Source organism: Taudactylus pleione, unplaced genomic scaffold, assembly GCF_031769625.1.
Source record: "Taudactylus pleione unplaced genomic scaffold, aTauple2 ptg000417l, whole genome shotgun sequence".
In the NCBI taxonomy this organism is placed as follows: domain Eukaryota; kingdom Metazoa; phylum Chordata; class Amphibia; order Anura; family Myobatrachidae; genus Taudactylus; species Taudactylus pleione.
Genome location: NW_028284819.1, coordinates 335,743 through 357,571, shown reverse-complemented (window position 1 = coordinate 357,571; position 21,829 = coordinate 335,743). Strand labels below are relative to the sequence as shown.

The 21,829-nt window shown below is 44.6% G+C and overlaps 1 protein-coding gene across 2 annotated transcripts in view; it reads left to right on the top strand.

Moving 5' to 3' along the window:
- Positions 1-21,829, top strand: part of MAG (myelin associated glycoprotein) — a 241,989-nt gene that overhangs the window by 207,547 nt on the left and 12,613 nt on the right. For both annotated transcript variants that reach the window (XM_088447082.1, XM_088447081.1), the window contains exons 8-10: positions 6,524-6,811; positions 12,913-13,009; positions 19,930-20,026. In XM_088447082.1, the coding sequence (XP_088303208.1) occupies positions 6,524-6,811; positions 12,913-13,009; positions 19,930-20,026 (482 nt within the window). The remainder of the gene's footprint in view (positions 1-6,523; positions 6,812-12,912; positions 13,010-19,929; positions 20,027-21,829) is intronic.

The window sequence follows — 21,829 nt, the reverse complement described above, 5'->3', positions numbered from 1 at the left end:
CACTGGGGCTGATTCACTACTGTACACAAATGGCACTGGGGCTGATTCACTACTGTACACTACTGTTCCCAGTGATACAGTGCACAGGTGATGTCATGACGTCACCCGCGCGCTGAAGAGCCTGCTGGATCTAGTTAGATCCAGTCAGCATGGCAGCAGGAACGACAGCCCGGACGACGGCCGCGATGGATCAGGTAAATACTGGGGTGGCACTGCTTTAAGGGGCAAAACTACAGGGGCACTACTTTAAGGGGCAGAACTACAGGTGCACTACTTTAAGGGGCAGAACTACAGGGGGCACTACTTTAAGGGGCAGAACTACAGGGGCACTACTTTAAGGGGCAGAACTACAGGGGGCACTACTTTAAGGGGCAGAACTACAGGGGCACTACTTTAAGGGGTAGAACTACAGGGGGCACTACTTTAATGGGCAGAACTACAGGGGCTTTACTTTAAGGGGCAGAACTACAGGTGCACTACTTTAAGGGGCAGAACTACAGGGGGCACTACTTTAAGGGGCAGAACTACAGGGGCACTACTTTAAGGGGTAGAACTACAGGGGGCACTACTTTAATGGGCAGAACTACAGGGGCTTTACTTTAAGGGGCAGAACTACAGGGGGCACTGCATATGGGCACCACTACAGGGGGCACTTCATATGGGCACAGCTACATGTGGCATTGCATATGGGCACAACTACAGGGAGCAATGCATATGGGCACTACTACAGAGGGCCCTGCATAAGGGGTACTACTACAGGAGTGATACGGCGGAGGCTAGAAGGCTGGGGCAGGAGGATGGATAGACAGGGGGAAGAAGGCGGAATATATTTAGCCCTCCATGCCCCACTTTGATGCTGCCCCATATCTTTATTTTTACTTCTCTTTACTTTAATCCCATATGGTCCCGCCTCCTCCCTGGAGCACTTGGGGGGGGGGACGTCATAGCACGCACATGCTCTGGGTGCCCAAGGTCAGACCTTACCTCAGAAATGCTAACTTTCCGGTACGCAGTGAAAGCTCAAGCTGCATATGCCATCGCAGTGGATAATTTATGCACGTCCCTGCAACGGCATTCAGACGCACTAGCACTCACCACGCACAAACGTACTTCCTGTCAATCACTCTACGATGGGTCTGCCTAGTCACTGCGATCGCAGTCCCGATCACAGTGGTAGGTTGGCACATACGCACTGCGATGCATGCACAGAATGCAACAATTGGCCAATAGCATGTGTAATTGCAGTTGCGATCCAACCTGTCAGGCCCAATGAATTATGGCTACATGCATTTTCATATAAGGTTACTCTTGGACAATTATATTGAACCACTTGTGCGTTGGGGGCCCTGGGGGTTAGGGGGGCAGAAAACAGGGCAGTGGCGTAACAACGACCCCTGCAGCGGCTTCGCGGTGACGGGCAGTTGCTTCCCCACTGCAACTGTGAAGGCTAGCCTGTGAAGTGATCAGAGGCTAAGGAAGCCTCCGATCGCTTCCGAGGCCAATACGGCATAGCAATTGCAATGGATAAGCATATAATCGCAGTCAGACCGCATGTGTAATCACAGTTACTATCCAACCTAAACCAGGCCCATTGTGCCTTATAACCAATGCAGGGAAATGGCACTGGGGCTGGTTCACTACTGTACACAAATGGCACTGGGGCTGATTCACTACTGTACACAAATGGCACTGGGGCTGATTCACTACTGTACACAAATGGCACTGGGGCTGATTCACTACTGTACACAAATGGCACTGGGCTGATTCACTACTGTACACAAATGGCACTGGGGCTGATTCACTACTGTACACAAATGGCACTGGGGCTGATTCACTACTGTACACAAATGGCACTGGGGCTGATTCACTACTGTACACAAATGGCACTGGCGCTGATTCACTACTGTACACAAATGGCACTGGGGCTGATTCACGACTGTACACAAATGGCACTGGGGCTGATTCACGACTGTACACAAATGGCACTGGGGCTGATTCACGACTGTACACAAATGGCACTGGGGCTGATTCACTACTGTACACAAATGGCACTGGGGCTGATTCACTACTGTACACAAATGGCACTGGGGCTGATTCACTACTGTACACTACTGTTCCCAGTGATACAGTGCACAGGTGATGTCATGACGTCACCCGCGCGCTGAAGAGCCTGCTGGATCTAGTTAGATCCAGTCAGCATGGCAGCAGGAACGACAGCCCGGACGACGGCCGCGATGGATCAGGTAAATACTGGGGTGGCACTGCTTTAAGGGGCAAAACTACAGGGGCACTACTTTAAGGGGCAGAACTACAGGTGCACTACTTTAAGGGGCAGAACTACAGGGGGCACTACTTTAAGGGGCAGAACTACAGGGGCACTACTTTAAGGGGCAGAACTACAGGGGGCACTACTTTAAGGGGCAGAACTACAGGGGCACTACTTTAAGGGGTAGAACTACAGGGGGCACTACTTTAATGGGCAGAACTACAGGGGCTTTACTTTAAGGGGCAGAACTACAGGTGCACTACTTTAAGGGGCAGAACTACAGGGGGCACTACTTTAAGGGGCAGAACTACAGGGGCACTACTTTAAGGGGTAGAACTACAGGGGGCACTACTTTAATGGGCAGAACTACAGGGGCTTTACTTTAAGGGGCAGAACTACAGGGGGCACTGCATATGGGCACCACTACAGGGGGCACTTCATATGGGCACAGCTACATGTGGCATTGCATATGGGCACAACTACAGGGGGCAATGCATATGGGCACTACTACAGAGGGCCCTGCATAAGGGGTACTACTACAGGAGTGATACGGCGGAGGCTAGAAGGCTGGGGCAGGAGGATGGATAGACAGGGGGAAGAAGGCGGAATATATTTAGCCCTCCATGCCCCACTTTGATGCTGCCCCATATCTTTATTTTTACTTCTCTTTACTTTAATCCCATATGGTCCCGCCTCCTCCCTGGAGCACTTGGGGGGGGGGACGTCATAGCACGCACATGCTCTGGGTGCCCAAGGTCAGACCTTACCTCAGAAATGCTAACTTTCCGGTACGCAGTGAAAGCTCAAGCTGCATATGCCATCGCAGTGGATAATTTATGCACGTCCCTGCAACGGCATTCAGACGCACTAGCACTCACCACGCACAAACGTACTTCCTGTCAATCACTCTACGATGGGTCTGCCTAGTCACTGCGATCGCAGTCCCGATCACAGTGGTAGGTTGGCACATACGCACTGCGATGCATGCACAGAATGCAACAATTGGCCAATAGCATGTGTAATTGCAGTTGCGATCCAACCTGTCAGGCCCAATGAATTATGGCTACATGCATTTTCATATAAGGTTACTCTTGGACAATTATATTGAACCACTTGTGAAACACAATACATGAGAAAGCCATGAAATGTATCAGTGTGTTTTCATCAACAAATAGATCTCACTAACAGATTTGGGGCTCCTTTACATTTGTATGTAAGTCAGTTTAATGACACGCCTCTCAGATGTAGCAGTACACGTCCACTTTGCCGCTGCGCTCATAGCTGTTGCTTTCACAAGGTATGCAGTCGGGAAGCCAGGGGTCGGGATTAGGTCATTTCCCGGCAAGGGCCTAAAGACAGGCGTCGATATATGCCGACGCCTGTCATTAGATATACGCCGGGAGACCGACACCCGGCATCCCGATCGAAGGGACACCGGGCGCCGAGCGCAGATAGCTGTGTGGGGGGGACTTAGGGTCAGGCACCCCCCTGGGAGGTTAGGTTTAGGCAGCGGGGAAGGGGGGGTTAGGTTTAGGCACTTAGAGGGGGGTTTAAGGTTAGGTACTGGGGGGGGGAGGTTAGGGTTAGGCACCCCTAAGGGAGGGCTAGGAGGTAGAATTAGGTTAGCTAATACTTACATGAGGATGATCGGGATTTCCACTGCTTCAGGTATGCTGGTGTCGGTAAATCATCCGGATTCCCTTTTACAATCTTCCTTAAATGCTTTTTCAATAGTGGGCAAGTATGGATTACTACTTGTGTCATGTATTTTATTGCAAACGTTCAGCTGGTTCATGTTCTGTTCAATGGGATATATTTACTAAAGGTTGATTTTGTTTTTTTTTCGATCTTAGTTTATTTCTAGTCAATTTTCATTTGATTTTGAAAATCAGGGATTTACTAAAGGCAAAATTGAATATAAAATTGACTATAAAACAGAATCCCAAACAAAATGAAACATTAACAAAATATTGATACTTTTACATAGATCCCGTCATTTACTAACAGTCGAACTGGAAATCGAATATAAATCCACTTCAAATCCGGCTTTCAAACCACCCAAAGTAATACACCTGCCTGAGGGAGGAGAGTTTGGGAGAAGCATGCACAGATCACTAGGATCGGTGCATGTTTCTTAGGTTTAAAAGCAGCTAAATAGTTACAAATAAAATAAATAAATGACGTGGGTTTCCCCCTAAATCCATAACCATCCCTGGGCCTTTTAGCCTGTTCTGGTAACAGAAAATCGTAAGGAAAATCTGACGTGGGTTTCCCCCTTTTTTCCATTAACCAAAACCAGGCTGAACCAGCCAGGTAGTAATGCCACAGCAAGAGGACACACAACCCAAGACGTGCAATCCTTGGAAAGTGGGACACCCCCCCAAAAAATGCCTGGTGCTGGTTAATGGAAAATAGGGGGAAACCCACGCCGGATTTTCCATACGATTTTCTGTTACCATAACAGGCTAAAAGGTCCAGGGCTTGTTATGGGTTTAGGGGGGACCCCACACCATTTTTTTTTTATATTTGGCTGCTTTTACGCATAAAAAGCCTGAACAGATCATAGTGTTTCAATTCGATTTTTAGGTTGTATTTGCATTCAGTTCAAAGCAGAATGCATTTACACCAGCCAAATCCAAATAACACATCAAATTTAATTTTGAAATTGATTTTAAAATTGAATGTTAGTAAAAGAGAGATTTGGCCAGTGATTTATTCAACCAATTTTGAGTCGATTGACATCAACATAAAAATCAACTCAAAAATCAGCCTTTTGTAGATATACACCCATGTCCTTAGTATGTGTTTCTGAATTTTCAAGACTTCTGGTATATTGCTACAGCTCTGCCAGCGTCATTTCAGATTAAGAGCATGTCTGGGCAACTTTCCACAAGTGCTACATGCGATTAGCCCCTGCCCCATTTCATCTTCAACATCATGGAACTGACATTTCCTGGCAAGAATTCTTAATCTTATAATATCTGCATCAACAGATTCTGTTTGCACATACTTGCTCCCGTTTTCTTGACAAGCCTCTCACTGCTCCGCAAAACTTATTAAATGCCTCGCATTCCCCACAGCCCCATCTAAAATCCGGACTGCGCATGCACGATTCCGGATGTGACGGGGGCTGAGCATGATGGCAGTATGCAAAGTAGGCTGGCCACGCACATGCACCGTAACTGGTAGTTAGCATACGCCTGCTGTACTCGGATATTGTGCTGCAGGACTCATATTTGCTAACTGAGTGGGTCCCGGATGATGCTAATTAGCCAATAGCATCAGGGTTGCGAACTTTCTTGCTGCCCCTTCTGGGAGGGGGCAGCCAGATTGGCAAATCAAGGGGGCGTGGCTGGCATTTGTGGGCGGAGAAGGTGCCATGGCCACGGGATCGCGTAATTTTGGCCCCATCCCGCTACACAATGCCGAGATTAATGGCATTGTGAAGCAGGGGGCGGGGTCAATATGACATGATTAGGTGAGAATTGCGTCACCAGCCCCCCCTGCTGCGGGGGATTCTTGAGGGGGGGGGGCGTGGAGGGGGTGGCCGGGAGCAGTACGCGATTTTCGGGAGGCTCCCAGCCGAATCAGAAGGGTAGGCAAATATGAATAGCATGTATCTTCTATTCAATCCGTCAGCATGGCACACAGCTCATTGTTTCATCTGTATAGGAGGAGAAGACTAGCACTGATACCGGTCCCGGCCGTCACGCATACAGTTGTATTATAGCATGGAGGAGCAGCCACACTGCGAGCAGACGTTGCCCCCATAGCTTCAATAGAATGAGTAAACTGAGCAAGCTATTATTGTCTCCATAATTCTGCAGCATTAGAAGTTTCACCATGTAGAAACTGAGGAAATAATGCTAGCATGTCAGCCATGGTGCATGTTAGTACATTAGATGTGTGGAAGATGTTATGTTCTGATGTTACCTTCATTATAGCAATGGAGCATCCAGTATGTTGATTATGTATTTTATTTCTTGGTGGTAATACATGCATCATTACAGGGAAACAAAGACATCATATCCTCATACCTGTTCTCCTTCTGTGCTGATGGATTCTTACAGCTACACGACCTCATATTACTGCTACTTGATAATGCATGTGAACTCTATACATAGATAAGATACTACACACTTTACTAGGGATGGTATCTGACACATAAAAAAGAGCCACATAAGTGGAATTATCCTATAACACATGCTGGTAAATATTTTTTTGTCCTACAAATAATTTGTTCCTATTTTTTTTTAGTTTCGCCATTAGTTTTATCTGAATCGAAGTGCACAGTGACCAAGGACAATGTCCAGTGTATGTGCACGGTCAAGTCCAATCCTGATCCATATATTATGTTTGAGATCCCTGAGAAGAATTTTACAGTCAGCGAACTGAACACGGAGTATGTGCATTCCCAGAGGAATGGCTACATGGTGAGCAGTATCCTGACCCTTCAGAAGGAGACCGAGCTGCCCAAAGTTGTCCTGTGCTCTGCCAGCAACCTGTATGGCAAGAAGGTCCATGAGCTTCTATTCCAGGACTCCAGTAAGTGATCGATGCTCTCCTTATAGCTGCTATACCATGACAAGGTATAAATCAGAGAAAACAACCAGAAGTTGTATAGTAGGTGCTGCCATATTTCTGTAAATGTCCATCCCACACATCTAATCACACAAAGTCTCATGTAACAACATTGAGTTTAGGTGCAGAAATGTGGACAGAGCCATAACAAGTAATTGGTGAAAGCCAGATAAACGCTAATTGGCTAAAATGTTGCATCTAAATTCAATGTTAGTAAGTGAGCTCTGCAGTCTTGGATCAATATGGAAAAGGTTAAATAAGCAAAAATGTTGCTTTATTGATATAAATAAACATGTTTTTAATTCTAAAACAGTCATTTGTTAACTCTATTTTGACTTAGCTTTTCCTTTTAATCTTAATGATTATTTTTTTTTTATTTTCAATAATTTACTATTTTTTACTATTATTTTAATTTCCATTTTAATAATTCATTTATCAATTTAACACTTCTCCTGAAAATAATAATGATAGTCACAGGCAAGCCATGTTTTATTTCATTTGTTAATTATGTCCAGATTAAGCGCCTGATTCTGAGTCAAACGCAAAGCTGATTGTGGCCACATTCTGATGGCGAATGGTTTGTCAATGTGACCATACGCACGTCCTAATGCAGACACATGTATGTGTTAGCACCACCTCACTGTTTACTGTACGCAAGAGCTGCCCTCATCATTATCATGGGCACTAACCCCATGCTAGGTCCAGGAGAGCCATCTGAATTTGGCGTCCAGAATGCATACGCACGACAAACACAGGAAATGCTTCTCTGGCCGCCCAGAAATACCCATTTAGCAGCCACAGAGAAAGACCTGATGTCTGTGCCATTCTGTAATGTGTGTATGTTGCAAATAGAGATATGTAGCCACAAGCACAGTATGCCGATATTTGCTAGATTCAGGCCTACATGTGGTTTAGGATTAGGCCCTACGTTTGTAGGATGAGTTGTTATGTCCCAATAGCAGGACTGGGTTAAGTATCTCTCATAATGTGTCTAATTGGGAGTGAGATGCTGCAGAGCCGTAACTAGAAAGAGCACTGGCGCCCCCCTCATTTTTTAAAGGGACATAATGCACCCAAAAAAGGGCCATAGCTTCATGGGGAAGGGCCAGGGAAGAGATAGTGGAGGCCAGGAGATGCTGGGGATAAATAGGGACAAATTATAGTGCACCTGAGAGAGGGCCATGGCCTCATGGGGAAGGGCCAAGGAAGAGATAGTGGAGGCCAGGAGATGCTGGGGATAAACAGGGACATAATATAGTGCACCTGAGAGAGGGCCATGGTCTCATGGGGAAGGGCCAGGGAAGAGATAGGTGAGGCCAGGAGATGCTGGGGATAAATAGGGACATAATATAGTGCACCTGAGAGAGGGCCAGGGCCTCATGGGGAAGGGCCAGGGAAGAGAGAGGGGAGGCCAGGAGATGCTGGGGATAAATAGGGACATAAGATAGAGCACCTGAGAGAGGGCCATGGCCTCATGGGGAAGGGCCAGGGAAGAGATAGGTGAGGCCAGGAGATGCTGGGGATAAATAGGGACATAATATAGTGCACCTGATGGGGAAGGGCCAGGGAAGAGATAGGAGAGGCCAGGAGATGCTGGGGATAAATAGGGACATAATATAGTGAACCTGAGAGAGGGCCATGGCCTCATGGGGAAGGGCCAGGGAAAAGATAGGTGAGGCCAGGAGATGCTGGGGATAAATAGGGACATAATATAGTGCACCTGATGGGGAAGGGCCAGGGAAGAGATAGGGTAGGCCAGGAGATGCTGGGGATAAATAGGGACATAATATAGTGCACCTGAGAGAGGGCCATGGCCTCATGGGGAAGGGCTAGGGAAGAGATAGTGGGGCCAGGAGAAGCTGGGGATAAATAGGGACATAAGATAGTGCACCTGAGAGAGGGCCATGGCCTCATGGGGAAGGGCCAGGGAAGAGATAGGGGAGGCCAGGAGATGCTGGGGATAAATAGGGACATAATATAGTGCACCTGAGAGAGGGCCATGGCCTTAATGGGGAAGGGCCAGGGTAGAGATAGGTGAGGCCAGGAGATGCTGGGGATAAATAGGGACATAATATAGTGCACCTGACAGAGGGCCATGGCCTCATGGGGAAGGGCCAGGGAAGAGATAGGGGAGGCCAGGAGATGCTGGGGATTAATAGGGACATAAGATAGTGCACCTGAGAGAGGGCCATGGCCTCATGGGGAAGGGCCAGGGAAGAGATAGGGTAGGCCAGGAGATGCTGGGGATAAATAGGGACATAATATAGTGCACCTGAGAGAGGGCCATGGCCTCATGGGGAAGGGCTAGGGAAGAGATAGTGGGGCCAGGAGAAGCTGGGGATAAATAGGGACATAAGATAGTGCACCTGAGAGAGGGCCATGGCCTCATGGGGAAGGGCCAGGGAAGAGATAGGGGAGGCCAGGAGATGCTGGGGATAAATAGGGACATAATATAGTGCACCTGAGAGAGGGCCATGGCCTCAATGGGGAAGGGCCAGGGTAGAGATAGGTGAGGCCAGGAGATGCTGGGGATAAATAGGGACATAATATAGTGCACCTGACAGAGGGCCATGGCCTCATGGGGAAGGGCCAGGGAAGAGATAGGGGAGGCCAGGAGATGCTGGGGATAAATAGGGACATAATATAGTGCACCTGAGAGAGGGCCATGGCCTCATGGGGAAGGGCCAGGGAAGAGATAGGGGAGGCCAGGAGATGCTGGGGATAAATAGGGACATAATATAGTGCACCTGAGAGAGGGCCATGGCCTCAATGGGGAAGGGCCAGGGTAGAGATAGGTGAGGCCAGGAGATGCTGGGGATAAATAGGGACATAATATAGTGCACCTGAGAGAGGGCCATGGCCTCATGGGGAAGGGCCAGGGAAGATATAGGGGAGGCCAGGAGATGCTGGGGATGAAATAAAAGAAAGCTACAAGCAAGAATGATAATAAACAGAAATTTGATAGGCCCAAACAGCTCCCTGTGACCAGTGGTGTCCTGTGCGATGGCACCGGCCGCACTACCCTAGCTACAGCCCTGAGATGCTGTAGTGTACGTGTCTGCATCTTTTGCTGGTATTACTTCTGCAACTTTATGCAAATACCACTACTGTGGAAAGAGGAGTTTGCTTCTGCACAGACGTCTGTCTTCCTGCTGCTCCAGGGAGACTTCATGCCCTGTTCCAAGATGGCCACAGATTACTTCTGATGTAATATCCTGCTATGCAAGGTATTATGACTAATGGTGCATACACACGGTCAGATTTTCTGTCAGATCTGAACGATAACGATTTTAAAAATCGTTCAATCGTTCATATCTGAAAGAAAATCTGATATGTGAGCCTGCAACGATGAACGATGTGTGATGTTCCCACTTGTCAGGTAATGATATCTGACATCTGATGTGTTTGCAGTCAGATTTGTACGATTCCATTCATTTTAATACAGCCTAAAATCGTTAAATCGTTCAAATCGTTGGTAAAATCGTTCAATCGTTCATCTGACATATCTGACCGTGTGTATGCACCATAACACTGTGTGGACAATTCCTAGCAGTCCCTGTGGCTGCTCGGGTGGTCAGGAGCAGCTCACATGACCAGTGTCATTTGGAAGGGAGCAGCAGTTGGCAGTTGCTGTCCCGGGGTAATGGAGAGGAGGACTAGACCTGCGCATCTACCTGACAGCAGGCAGCAGCCAGAGACGCGATAATCTGCAGACAGAGCTCCGAAGCTACCAGAACTTCCGTTATCCACTGGTAATAAGGGAAGCCCGGACGAGCTGGGAGAGGAGGCAGACCTATTTGGCTCAGAGGTGCGGCCGGGGTAGAGCTCACAGACAAGCACTGGGACTGACTGGGAACGGAGAGAGAATTACCTCACAGAGACTGCTGTGATCCTGTTCGTGAACCCAAATGTAGAACCCCGCTGCTCTAGTAAGCGGGATTAAGTGAGTATTCGGTCCTGTTGCTAGGCATGTCTACAGAGAGGTAAGGGTAAGGCAATAACTGTATACAATCTCAGTCTGGCTATGTCAAATTTATTTTAACAGACTCTTAACTTAACCAATACATTAATTATATTCCTGACAGACAATATATAACCTCAATGTAATTTTACTGTGCACAACTATAACAGTGAACTGGCAGTAATGAGAACATGGTGAAGTCTCCTTGAAGATTTTATTATGTACGTCTGTACAGAGCTGGCAAAAATATAATTGCAAGCCACCAATACATTGATTGTACAAGAGTTATATACCAAATATGATTTCTTACATAAACCAATCAAACAAATGTCATCGTCATACTCCCCTAAAGGCATAAAACCAATAAAATCAAGTTATACTCCCTAATGGAAGGTATCCAAACTTATCATCATAATTACGTTATCACTTTATCATATGATTATGACTTATAGCACTAAAAATCATTTAACCTTTGTACAGACTTCTTTCTTCCCCATGTTTCTGGTAACTGGCTCACCACATTTTGGTGGCTAAGCCAGACCTAGCCTGCAGCTGGACAGACTTCCTTAAATATTGCAAAGGTTGCACTAATGAAGATTTTAGCACAGACAAATAAATTCAGTTTATTAAAGGCATAGTTATTAATTTAAAAAATACAAAACCTCTTGTCTATAGTTTCAGTCAACATCCATGTTGTATTCAGCTTGCCATATCACAAAGACAATTTTACGATTTTTCTTTACAGGAAATCTGGTTGAACCCGACGATCCCATCAGATCCAGAGTTCCTGTAAAATAAAAATAGTAAATTTGTCTGTTATAGTTGTGCACAGTAAAATTACATTGAGGTTATACATTGTCTGTCGGGAATATAATTGATGTATTGGTTAAGTTGAGAGTCTGTTAAAATAAATTTGACATAGCCAGACTGAGATTGTATACAGTTATTGCCTAAAGGTGCCCATCCACTAGACAAATAAGTTGAGCGATTGAACGATAACGATATCGTTATCGTTCAATCAATCATAAATCTTTTTGCAGATAGTTTGCAAAAGTGTCTAAAATGACCAGTGATGGTCGTTTGGACATCTATCATTGGGCAAACATGCTGGACAACCTGATGATAACATCAGGGTCAGCATGTTTGCAGATGATTGATGTGCCTGCACTGAATGACTGCTCGTTCAGTGAAGGCACATCACAGACTGACAAATGACTGCGCGATTACATTGTCATTTTGAGGTCTGCTAGTGGAAGGGCAACGTTACCCTTACTTCTCTTGCTAGAGTCTAACTTTACTGAGTACTGTGTAGAGTGACATGGTGGGAGACAGTAGTCTCCTATTTAGCTCCTAAGACAGACTAGTTAATGACCTGATATAGAGCTGTTCCAGAAACCCTGCATCACTACACGCAAGCAGCATACACTTACCGCCTGGTGAGTTGTACGAAACCCTGCTCCGCTCCATCATCAGTGTGCATGTAACAGGGAGTACGGCTGTACCTATTATCTATGAATTAACCAACACCACTGGTTAAGTAATTGGGCTATTCATAGTTTGAGTCATCCACTGGTGTGTTACTCTGAAATATCAGCATCTGTACACATATAATTTCCAACAGCTACAAGCCCTGGTGTACACCTATGTGTCTGAATGTTCAAGGACTTAGGCGCAATACTCCATCAACGTGAGCGATTAAGCATTTGAGTTCCTAACAACTTCAGCGGCACACTCGCAACACTCCCATAACACACCCATAAGACAGACCATCTACGTGCTTCTGTTTAGCGACCTCCCAGCCACTGCTCAGGAAAGCCCAGAACTTTTCAATGACATTTCAGATATTGTGCATCTCAATCACAACTGCGACTCTGTGCACATGGACTCAAGGCACATGCTCATTCCGGCTAAGATGCATGCATAGTAGAAAATAATCACTCAACTATGTCTGACGTTGGCATTGTGGGTGACTCAGAATCAGACACAATGTCTTTCATGGCGAGCAGATGAGCTCTAAGTCTGTCATCATATCACCCCAACCAATACCATACAGCCTGTCTATTTACAGTTACACAACTTCTCACTAATTCTTCTCCCCTTATAGGCAACTTCATTTGGGCAAAGATTGGTCCCGTGGGAGCTGTGGTGGTTTTCGTCATTCTCGTGGCTTTCGGTGGCTACATGATTAAAACCAGAGAGAAGTAAGAGACTGCACTGGATTTACTGATGAAATGTTCTTGTTTCTCAGCCAAATTCCTTCATGACTCCAGCGTGGTGCTAATTAGTTTTGGTTCTCCTGCCAGATTCCAGTCAGTATTTGTGATCATATTAAACAAGAGTTCAGCACTGAATGGAAGTAGGACCTCAACCTGACCCTGACTGGAATAAATATCTTGTGGTATCAGCTTTAGAAGGGAAAATCCAACATTCCCTACTAGGGAGAATGCTACAGTGGTAAATACATCTGCTTGTCCTCCGCTCCCCTGGTTCATCAAAAACTGCAGAACATTACATGATAAATGTCTTCAGTATTTATAGAACTAGTAAACAATACTGTATTTCACCATTTTTATTTCTAATATGGGACATTTTTGGGCCTATTTTTATAGCAGTTATAAAAAGTTGTTTATTGCTGCAATTTTACATTATTATACTTACCATTATAGAGCCCCCATTCAGCTCTACTGAGCTACTTGTAACTGGTATTGCATACACAAAAAATTCAAAAAACTTAAATTAAAAAAGGTCTCCTCGATAGAAATGAACAATAATGTAATATGGACGTTACAGCATATCTACCAATCAGCCACCCTGAGATAACAGTATTTATTTTCTGGGAGTCGGGCAATAACCCTAGTAATTTTTATACAGAAAATAGTTATTCAATACTTTTTTCACTCTTCTCTTCCTATTATCGTAATCCTGAGATGGAACAGACAAAGCATTGATACTAGTATTAGTGAAAAAGGACAGCGCTGCATGGGGTTTGGGCAGGAGAGGGGTGGGGGTAAGAGAAGCGTTCATAACACTTCTCTTACCACCATGCCACAAGTTCATAACGCTTCTCTTCCCCACCTCTCTCCTGCCCCACCCTTATGCAGCGCTGTCCTTTTTCACTGATACTCGTTCCATAAGAGGCTGGACACCTCTACAGACAGCTGTGCATAGACCTTCCAAAAAATAGTAACACTTTATCTTATTCAATAGACATATTCACATAAATACCAAACAGACATTGAAGTAGCCATAAAAGTAGATACAAAGTGATTAAAAACACTTATTAAATGTTTTCAGAGATCGGCTGTTAAAAGTCCCGGATAAATTAGCATGCCAGTTCTCTTATATTTATATAGAGGATTATTCATCCGGAATGTGAAAGATGTAAGGTGAACATTAAAGTTCATATAGCGTAGATAATGAAATGTCAATACCTTAGATCTATACCGACTTTGTCCAGCGTTTGTTTTACAGTGAATGGTAATGTACTCTCCAGCTCCCACACCTCCCGTCAGTGTAATTCACCGCTGCCCGGGCACTCAGATTTGTGGCATGATGTAGCCTTCCTCCACTTACTGATAGTGAGGAGATAGCCGCTTCTCTCTTCTTCAGCTTGAACTAAGCAGGGGACGATACTGCTACGGGTAGTCAGGCTGGACACGTGGGTGATCAATGCTGGGTATTTCTGGGGGAAGTGCTGTATGAATAAGCTTGCCACTCCAGATACTCCGTATAGTACTGTTGGGCACAAGGTAGCTGTCTATGATGTCAATGCTTTTGAGACTTTTTCAAGACATTTTTGAAAAAGTCTCCATTTGAATTGAGACAAAACATGTTGACGTCATAGACAGCTACCTTGTTTTTTCCCCCGGAAAAACCCATAGACAGCTACCTTGTGCCCAACAGTACTATCCGGAGTATCTGGAGCATCAAGCTTATTCATCTTGTTGCTCGCCTAGAAAACCAAGAGGTGACACAGGGTCAGGTGGTACAGTTCTTGCAAGAACTGACTGTTTCAGGCTCCTCAGCGGCACCTCATCTGCACATTCCTACTCTTGCAAAATTTGATGGGAACCCCAACAATTGCAGGGGTTTCCTAAATTTAATGTGAAATACAGTTTGAACTCCAAACCAGCAATTTTCCTACAGACCATACCCGTGTGACATATATCATCCCCCTGTTATCTGGATCCGCCTTAGACTGGCCTTCTCCCTTATGGGAAAGTTTGGATCCCAGTCTAACATCTTGGATGAGCCTGGGAGAGTGTCATCTGCATCTTCAGACCTTCTACATCTGCACCAGGGTTCAAATTCTGTAGGCCAGTATTTGGTGCAGCTTCAAATACTGGCATCAGAACTCTCTTGGAATGATGGAGCATCTATGCAGCCTTCTGGAATGGCTTATCCAACAAAATTAAAGATGTTCTTTTTACTTGTGATCTCCCGGACAAGTTAGAGGACTTGATCTCCCTGTGCGCCAAGGTGGATTTGCATTTTAAAAAGTAGCTATTGAGAGACAGAGATTCATTCATCCTAAACCTTGGGCGTCAGTCTTGCCTCAGTCAGATTCTCCTCCCAAATAGGAACCAATGCAAATCAACTGTTCTCGCTTATCACAGGGAGAACACCGAAGGCATCAGTCTGAGAATCTCTGCCTATACCGTGCTGCTCCTTCTCATCAGTTCAACAATTGTCCCATGCATCCAGGAAACTCCCGCACCTGGCAAGGAGAGGCTAAGTTAGGAAGTTCATTCCTCTCCAAAGAAAACCAATTGCATTCTCAGTTTCTCTTTAAGTGGTCAAGTGCTTCAAGCAAGTCTCTGCGCTGTTGGATGCAGGTGCAGCTGGCAAATTTATTACATACAAATTAGTCCAGCGGTCGACATTACCAACCAAGTGTCTGCTTCATCCTATGTACCTCACAGCGGTTGATGGAAGCCACAACCTAGAGGGTACAATTACCCTTTAGGCTCGACCTCTGCGAGTCAAGATTGGTGTTCTGCAGTCTGAACTTTTAAGTTTCCTTGTCAAACCCAGGGCCTCACATTCCATAGTTCTGGGCTTGCCCTGGCTCCATCTGCATAATCCCCAAATCGACCTTTAGAACCTCACAAATTACCGCCTGGGGATCTTCCTGTTTCAGTTCTTGTCTCCAGAAAGTTCTTCTAGTATGCTCTGTAATACCATCTCATCCGGATACTCCTCCTTCTCCTTATCAAGAATTCACTGATGATTTAAGTAAAGCTGGTGCTGGTATTCTTCCTCCTCACGTGAATGGGATTGTCCAATTGATTTAATCCCTGGGAAATCTCCTCCCAGAGGGTGAATTTATCTGATATTGCTCCCAGAAACTAAGGATATTACTAACTATGTCCAAGAGAAGTTGGAAAAAGGGTTCATCTGCCCTTCCACCTCTCCCACTGATGCAGGCTTTTTCGTAAAAAAAATAAAAGGATGGAGGTCTGCGCCCCTGCATCAACTACAGGGGACTGAATGACATCACCATTAAAAACTGCTATCTTCTCCCTCTGATCACAGAGCTTTTTGACTGAGTCAGTGGTAGTTGACCAGTTCACCAAGATGGCTCACTTCATACCTCTCACCGGTCATCTCCCAAGTTGGCTCAATTATTCATATAAGAAATCTTCAGACTCCATGGACTACCTCCGGAAATCATCTGACCGGGGAGTGCAGTTTGTTACCAAGTTTTGGCGTTTCTTGTGTTCTTCACTTCAAGTCAAGCTTAATTTCTCCACTACCTACCACCCTCAGTCTAATGGCCAGACGGAAAGAGTAATTTCTTCATTTATATGTATCCTCCTCTCTTGACAACGGGGCTGAACAGCTTTCTTGAGCGGAATTTAATCACAACAATTCGTACTATTCTTTATCTGGTTCCATGCCCTTTTATGCCACTTATGGACTTCACCCTTGAGTTCCTAAATTTCAGCCTCTTCCTGCCTCACAGGTTCCAGCTGCTGACTGCACCTTGCAGCACTTTTCCAAGATTTGGAAAGAGATCTGCTCCTCCCTTGTGAAGGCTTCTAAACTGTACAAAAAGTTTACTGACAGGAAAAGGAGAGCAGTTCCCCATCTCAAGCAATGAGATCAAGTTTGGCTCTCTACACAAGACCTGCGGTTAATAGTTCCATCCATTAAATGTGTGCCCCGCTACATTAGGCCAGTCGCCATTGAGCGTGTTATCAACCTCGTTTCATTCAAACTCAAGCTACCTCGATTCCTGAGGATACCAAATTCCTTCAATATTTCTTTATTGAAGCCACTCATACGCAACCGGTTTATTCCACACTTCCAAAGGCAGCCAAAGTCCAGACTAATCTTGGAGTCCAATATGAAGTGGCAAAGATTCTGGACTCTAGAATCCGTTATGGATGTCTCCAGTACTTGATCGACTGGAAGGGTTACGGTCCAGAAGAACGTTCCTAAGAGGTGTCCTGGGTACTCCAGTGAAGGAAGGGAGGGTGCTATCATGCTCCGGCCCTTAAAATTCACTTTCTTACCTCTCCGGTGTCTGTCCAGGCTAGTGCTAAGGTCCACTTGTGCTTATCACTCCCGGATAGCACAGAGATCTGCTCATGCTTCACATCGCTCCCGGCTGTCTGTCTGTGATGCTTCTCTGATGGCTCTCTGCAGCCCCTTGCTCACAGCATGTCTTCCCAGCATGATAGCACACAGGCTGCATGCCAGAGCTCCCTCCTAAATCACAGTATGGGAGCAGACATGTTGGACTCTTTCACCTGACGCTCTTCTTCCACTCAGAGTGCTGCTCCCAGGCCATCTGATCACAGCATCCAATCCCTGGGTATTCTGCCCTATAAATTCCATTTCCTGACAAGCCTCAGTTCTGCGCTCATCTCTGTGTCTGAACGGTCCCAGTCCGGTTATCGAGTCTCCTATTCCATCTTACATTCCAGTCTAGTTTTACAACAGAGAGTTGTTAACATTAACCTCTATTGGTTCCAGGTGATACCTCCTACCATCGGTCACATCCGATACTTCCATAATTGGTTCCTATCAGACCCAGTCCTGCAATTCATCATCATCGGTCCCAAACTGATCCAGGACTGCAACTTATCATCATCGGTCCCAAACCGATCCAGTACTGCAAATCATCATCAGTCCCAAACTGATCCAGTACTGCAATTTATCATCATCGGTCCCAAACTGATCCAGTACTGCAAATCATCATCATCAGTCCCAAACCGATCCAGTACTGCAAATCATCATCATTGGTCCCAAACCGATCCAGTACTGCAAATCATCATCATTGGTCCCAAACCGATCCAGTACTTCAATTCACCATCATTGGTCCCAAACCGATCCAGTACTTCAATTCATCATCATTGGTCCCAAACCGATCCAGTACTGCAAATCATCATCATTGGTCCCAAACTGATCCAGTACTTCAATTCATCATCATTGGTCCCAAACTGATCCAGTACTGCAAATCATCATCATCAGTTCCAAACCAACCCAGTATTGCAATCTATGTGGGTGAACCAGTGTGAGAGATCGGGAAGCGTTCACTTGCTGTGCATAGCTAGTCTGGCTGAATGAGTGACAGGGGCTGGCCCCTAAAAACGGGGGAGTGGAGTTGAGAATGCAGGCGTGCCTGAGCGTCTTAACACTTATTTCAGTGGTGTGCATAATTAAGAGGCAGCGTCATAGTACACATCACTTGACTGTAATCTACACTGAAGCGCTTGAAGTTCTTGTGACAGGGTATAGTCAACCACAAGTGCTGCAATCGCATCCGATGGTACTCAGTTATACCGATGGTTGTATACACTTCCTAGAGATGACGTGTGCACGTGGGTGTCTTAAGACAGGCTGGTGGGCATCAGCATACACAATACAATCGCACTCTAAGACATAATGGGCATGCTAATGCCTTGCCATGCGATCGCCTGCCTTGCTGAATTTGCATGCGCATCTAGTGAGCAAACGCATCTAACCAGCAGTCTGAATCGAGCCATTAAACCAATGATGTTCTTAAATTCATCAACATCGGTCTCAAACCGTTCCAATTCTTCACGTTATCAACATCGGTCTCAAACCGTTCCAATTCTTCAAGTTATCAACATCGGTCTCAAACCGATTCAGCTCTCAATCCAGCATCATCGTTTCCAATCCGATTCTGCCCATCTCTTCGGTATTATATATCCAGTTCGTATTCCAACCTGCTACTCAATAAAAACATTTACTTTACTGTCCTCGCCTTCGGGCCCATCATCTTCTACAGTTCATATTACTTCTCACATCACACATGAGGAAGTCCTGGCTCGAGCCACGCCTGTTCCGACCAACTCCAGCATCCACTGCCACTTGTGTCATCTCGCCGGCACAGGCCACCATCCAATGTCCACTGCCACTTGTGTCATCTCGGCAGCACAGGCCGCACTCCAGTGTCTCCTGCCGATGCAACTCTGCAACCTGCTCCATGGCCCAAAGGCCGCATCTTGTTTAGCACTACCAGCCCTCAAGGCTGCTCCATGGCCCAAAGGCCACATCTTGCCAAGCATTGCCAGCCCTCAAGGCTGCTCCACGGCCCAAAGGCCACATCTTGTCGGACGTTATCAGTCTTCATGGCTGCTACTTGGTCAAAGCTGAATCTAGTTTTTGTTTCCAGCCCTCAAGGCTGTTGCTGGACTTCTTTTCTGGGGTGTACCCTAACAATCCTAATACCCAACCCTCAGCACCATTGGATGCCATTGGGTTCCCGTGTGAACCGCTACTACCCATAGTACTAGGACCAGGTGGCCATCTAAGTACCGGTGATCATTTATAGATTTAAAGGAACAACAGGTGGCTGTTAGTGGTGGAAGACCTTGCTCGCCAGGTTCCTAGGGGGTTCACATGGAAAGAGCTCAGGGATTCATTACAAAAGCTTGTTTTGTCATAGTTTCACAGATGCTTGTAGGTATGTGAGCAGTGGTCAGTGTACACATGCCTGGTAGAATATGGAATACACAGCATATATGTTATATATCAAACAAGTGATACAACTTTAGTGCTCTTTCTATGGCAGGCAGCTCAATCACCATTTCTTCAGGTAAAGTTATATATTTCATATATATTCTTTGTATGATTTTTCTTTCTACAGAAAGAGCATTACAGAAAGTTCCAGTTTCATCCAGAAAGAGACCTCGCCGTCATATAGTGGTGATGCCTCCACCAAGAAAAGTTTGGGAAAAATAGAGGTAAGAGGAAGATTGCATTATATTTTCATTTGGCACAATCACATTTCCCAGTTGCGTGTCAGTGTGTTACTGTGCAGCAGGTTGAAAATATGATAATGCAGTGGAACTGCATGATGGGGAACCAACATGTACTATTATCCAACATTCCAAACCATCATGTTCCATTATCTAATAATCTGAACCATCATGTCCTATTATCTAACATTCAAAACCAACATGCCCTATTATCCAACATTCCAAACCATCATATCCTATTATCTAATAATCTGAACCATCATGTCCTATTATCTAACATTCCGAATCATCATGTCTTATTATCTAATAATCTGAACCATCACGTCCTATTATCTAACATTCCAAACCATCATGTCCTATTATCTAATTATCTGAACCATCATGTACTATTATCTAAATATCTGAACCATCGGGTCCTATTATCTAACATTCTGAATCATCATGTCTTATTACCTAATAATCTGAACCATCATGTCCTATTATCTAACATTCCGAAACATCATGTCCTATTATCTAATAATCTGAACCATCATGTCCTATTATCTGACATTCCAAACCATCATGTCCTATTATCTAATAATCTGAACCATCATGTCCTATTATCTAACATTCCGAACCATCATATCTTATTATCTAATAATGTGAATCATCATGTCCTATTATCTAACATTCCAAACCATCATGTCCTATTATCTCATAATCTGAACCATCATGTCCTATTATCTAATAATCTGAATCATCATGTCCTATTATCTAACATTCCAAAACATCATGTCCTATTATCTAATAATCTGAACCATCATGTCCTATTATCTAATAATCTGAACCATCATGTCCTATTATCTAATAATCTGAATCATCATGTCCTATTATCTTACATTCCAAACCATCATGTCCTATTATCTAATAATCTGAACCATCATGTCATATTATCTAACATTCCGAACCATCATATCTTATTATCTAATAATGTGAATCATCATGTCCTATTATCTAACATTCCAAACCATCATGTCCTATTATCTAACATCCCGATTCATCATGTCCTATTTTTTAATTATCTAAACCATCATGTCCTATTATCTAACATTCTGCATCATCATGTTTTATTATCTAATAATCTGAACCATCATGTCCTATTATCTAATAATCTGAATCATCATGTCCTATTATCTAAAATTCCAAACCATCATGTCATATTATCTAATAATCTGAATCATCATGTCCTATTATCTAATAATCTGAACCATCATGTCCTATTATCTAACATTCCAAACCATCATGTCATATTATCTAATAATCTGAACCATCATGTCCTATTATCTAACATTTCAAACCATCATGTCCTATTATCTAAAAATCTGAACCATCATGTCCTATTATCTAACATTCCAAACCATCATGTCCTATTATCTAACATTCTAAACCATCATGTCCTATTATCTCATAATCTGAACCATCATATCCTATTATCTAATAATCTGAACCATCATGTCCTATTATCCAACATTCCAAACCATCATATCCTATTATCTAACGTTCCAAACCAACATGCCATATTATACAACATTCCAAACCATCATATCCTATTATCTAATAATCTGAACCATCATGTCCTATTATCTAATTATCTGAACCATCATGTCCTATTATCTAAATATCTGAACCATCAGGTCCTATTATCTAAAATTCCGAATCATCATGTCTTATTATCTAATAATGTGAATCATCAAGTCCTATTATCTAATAATCTGAACCATCATGTCCTATTATCTGACATTCCGAATC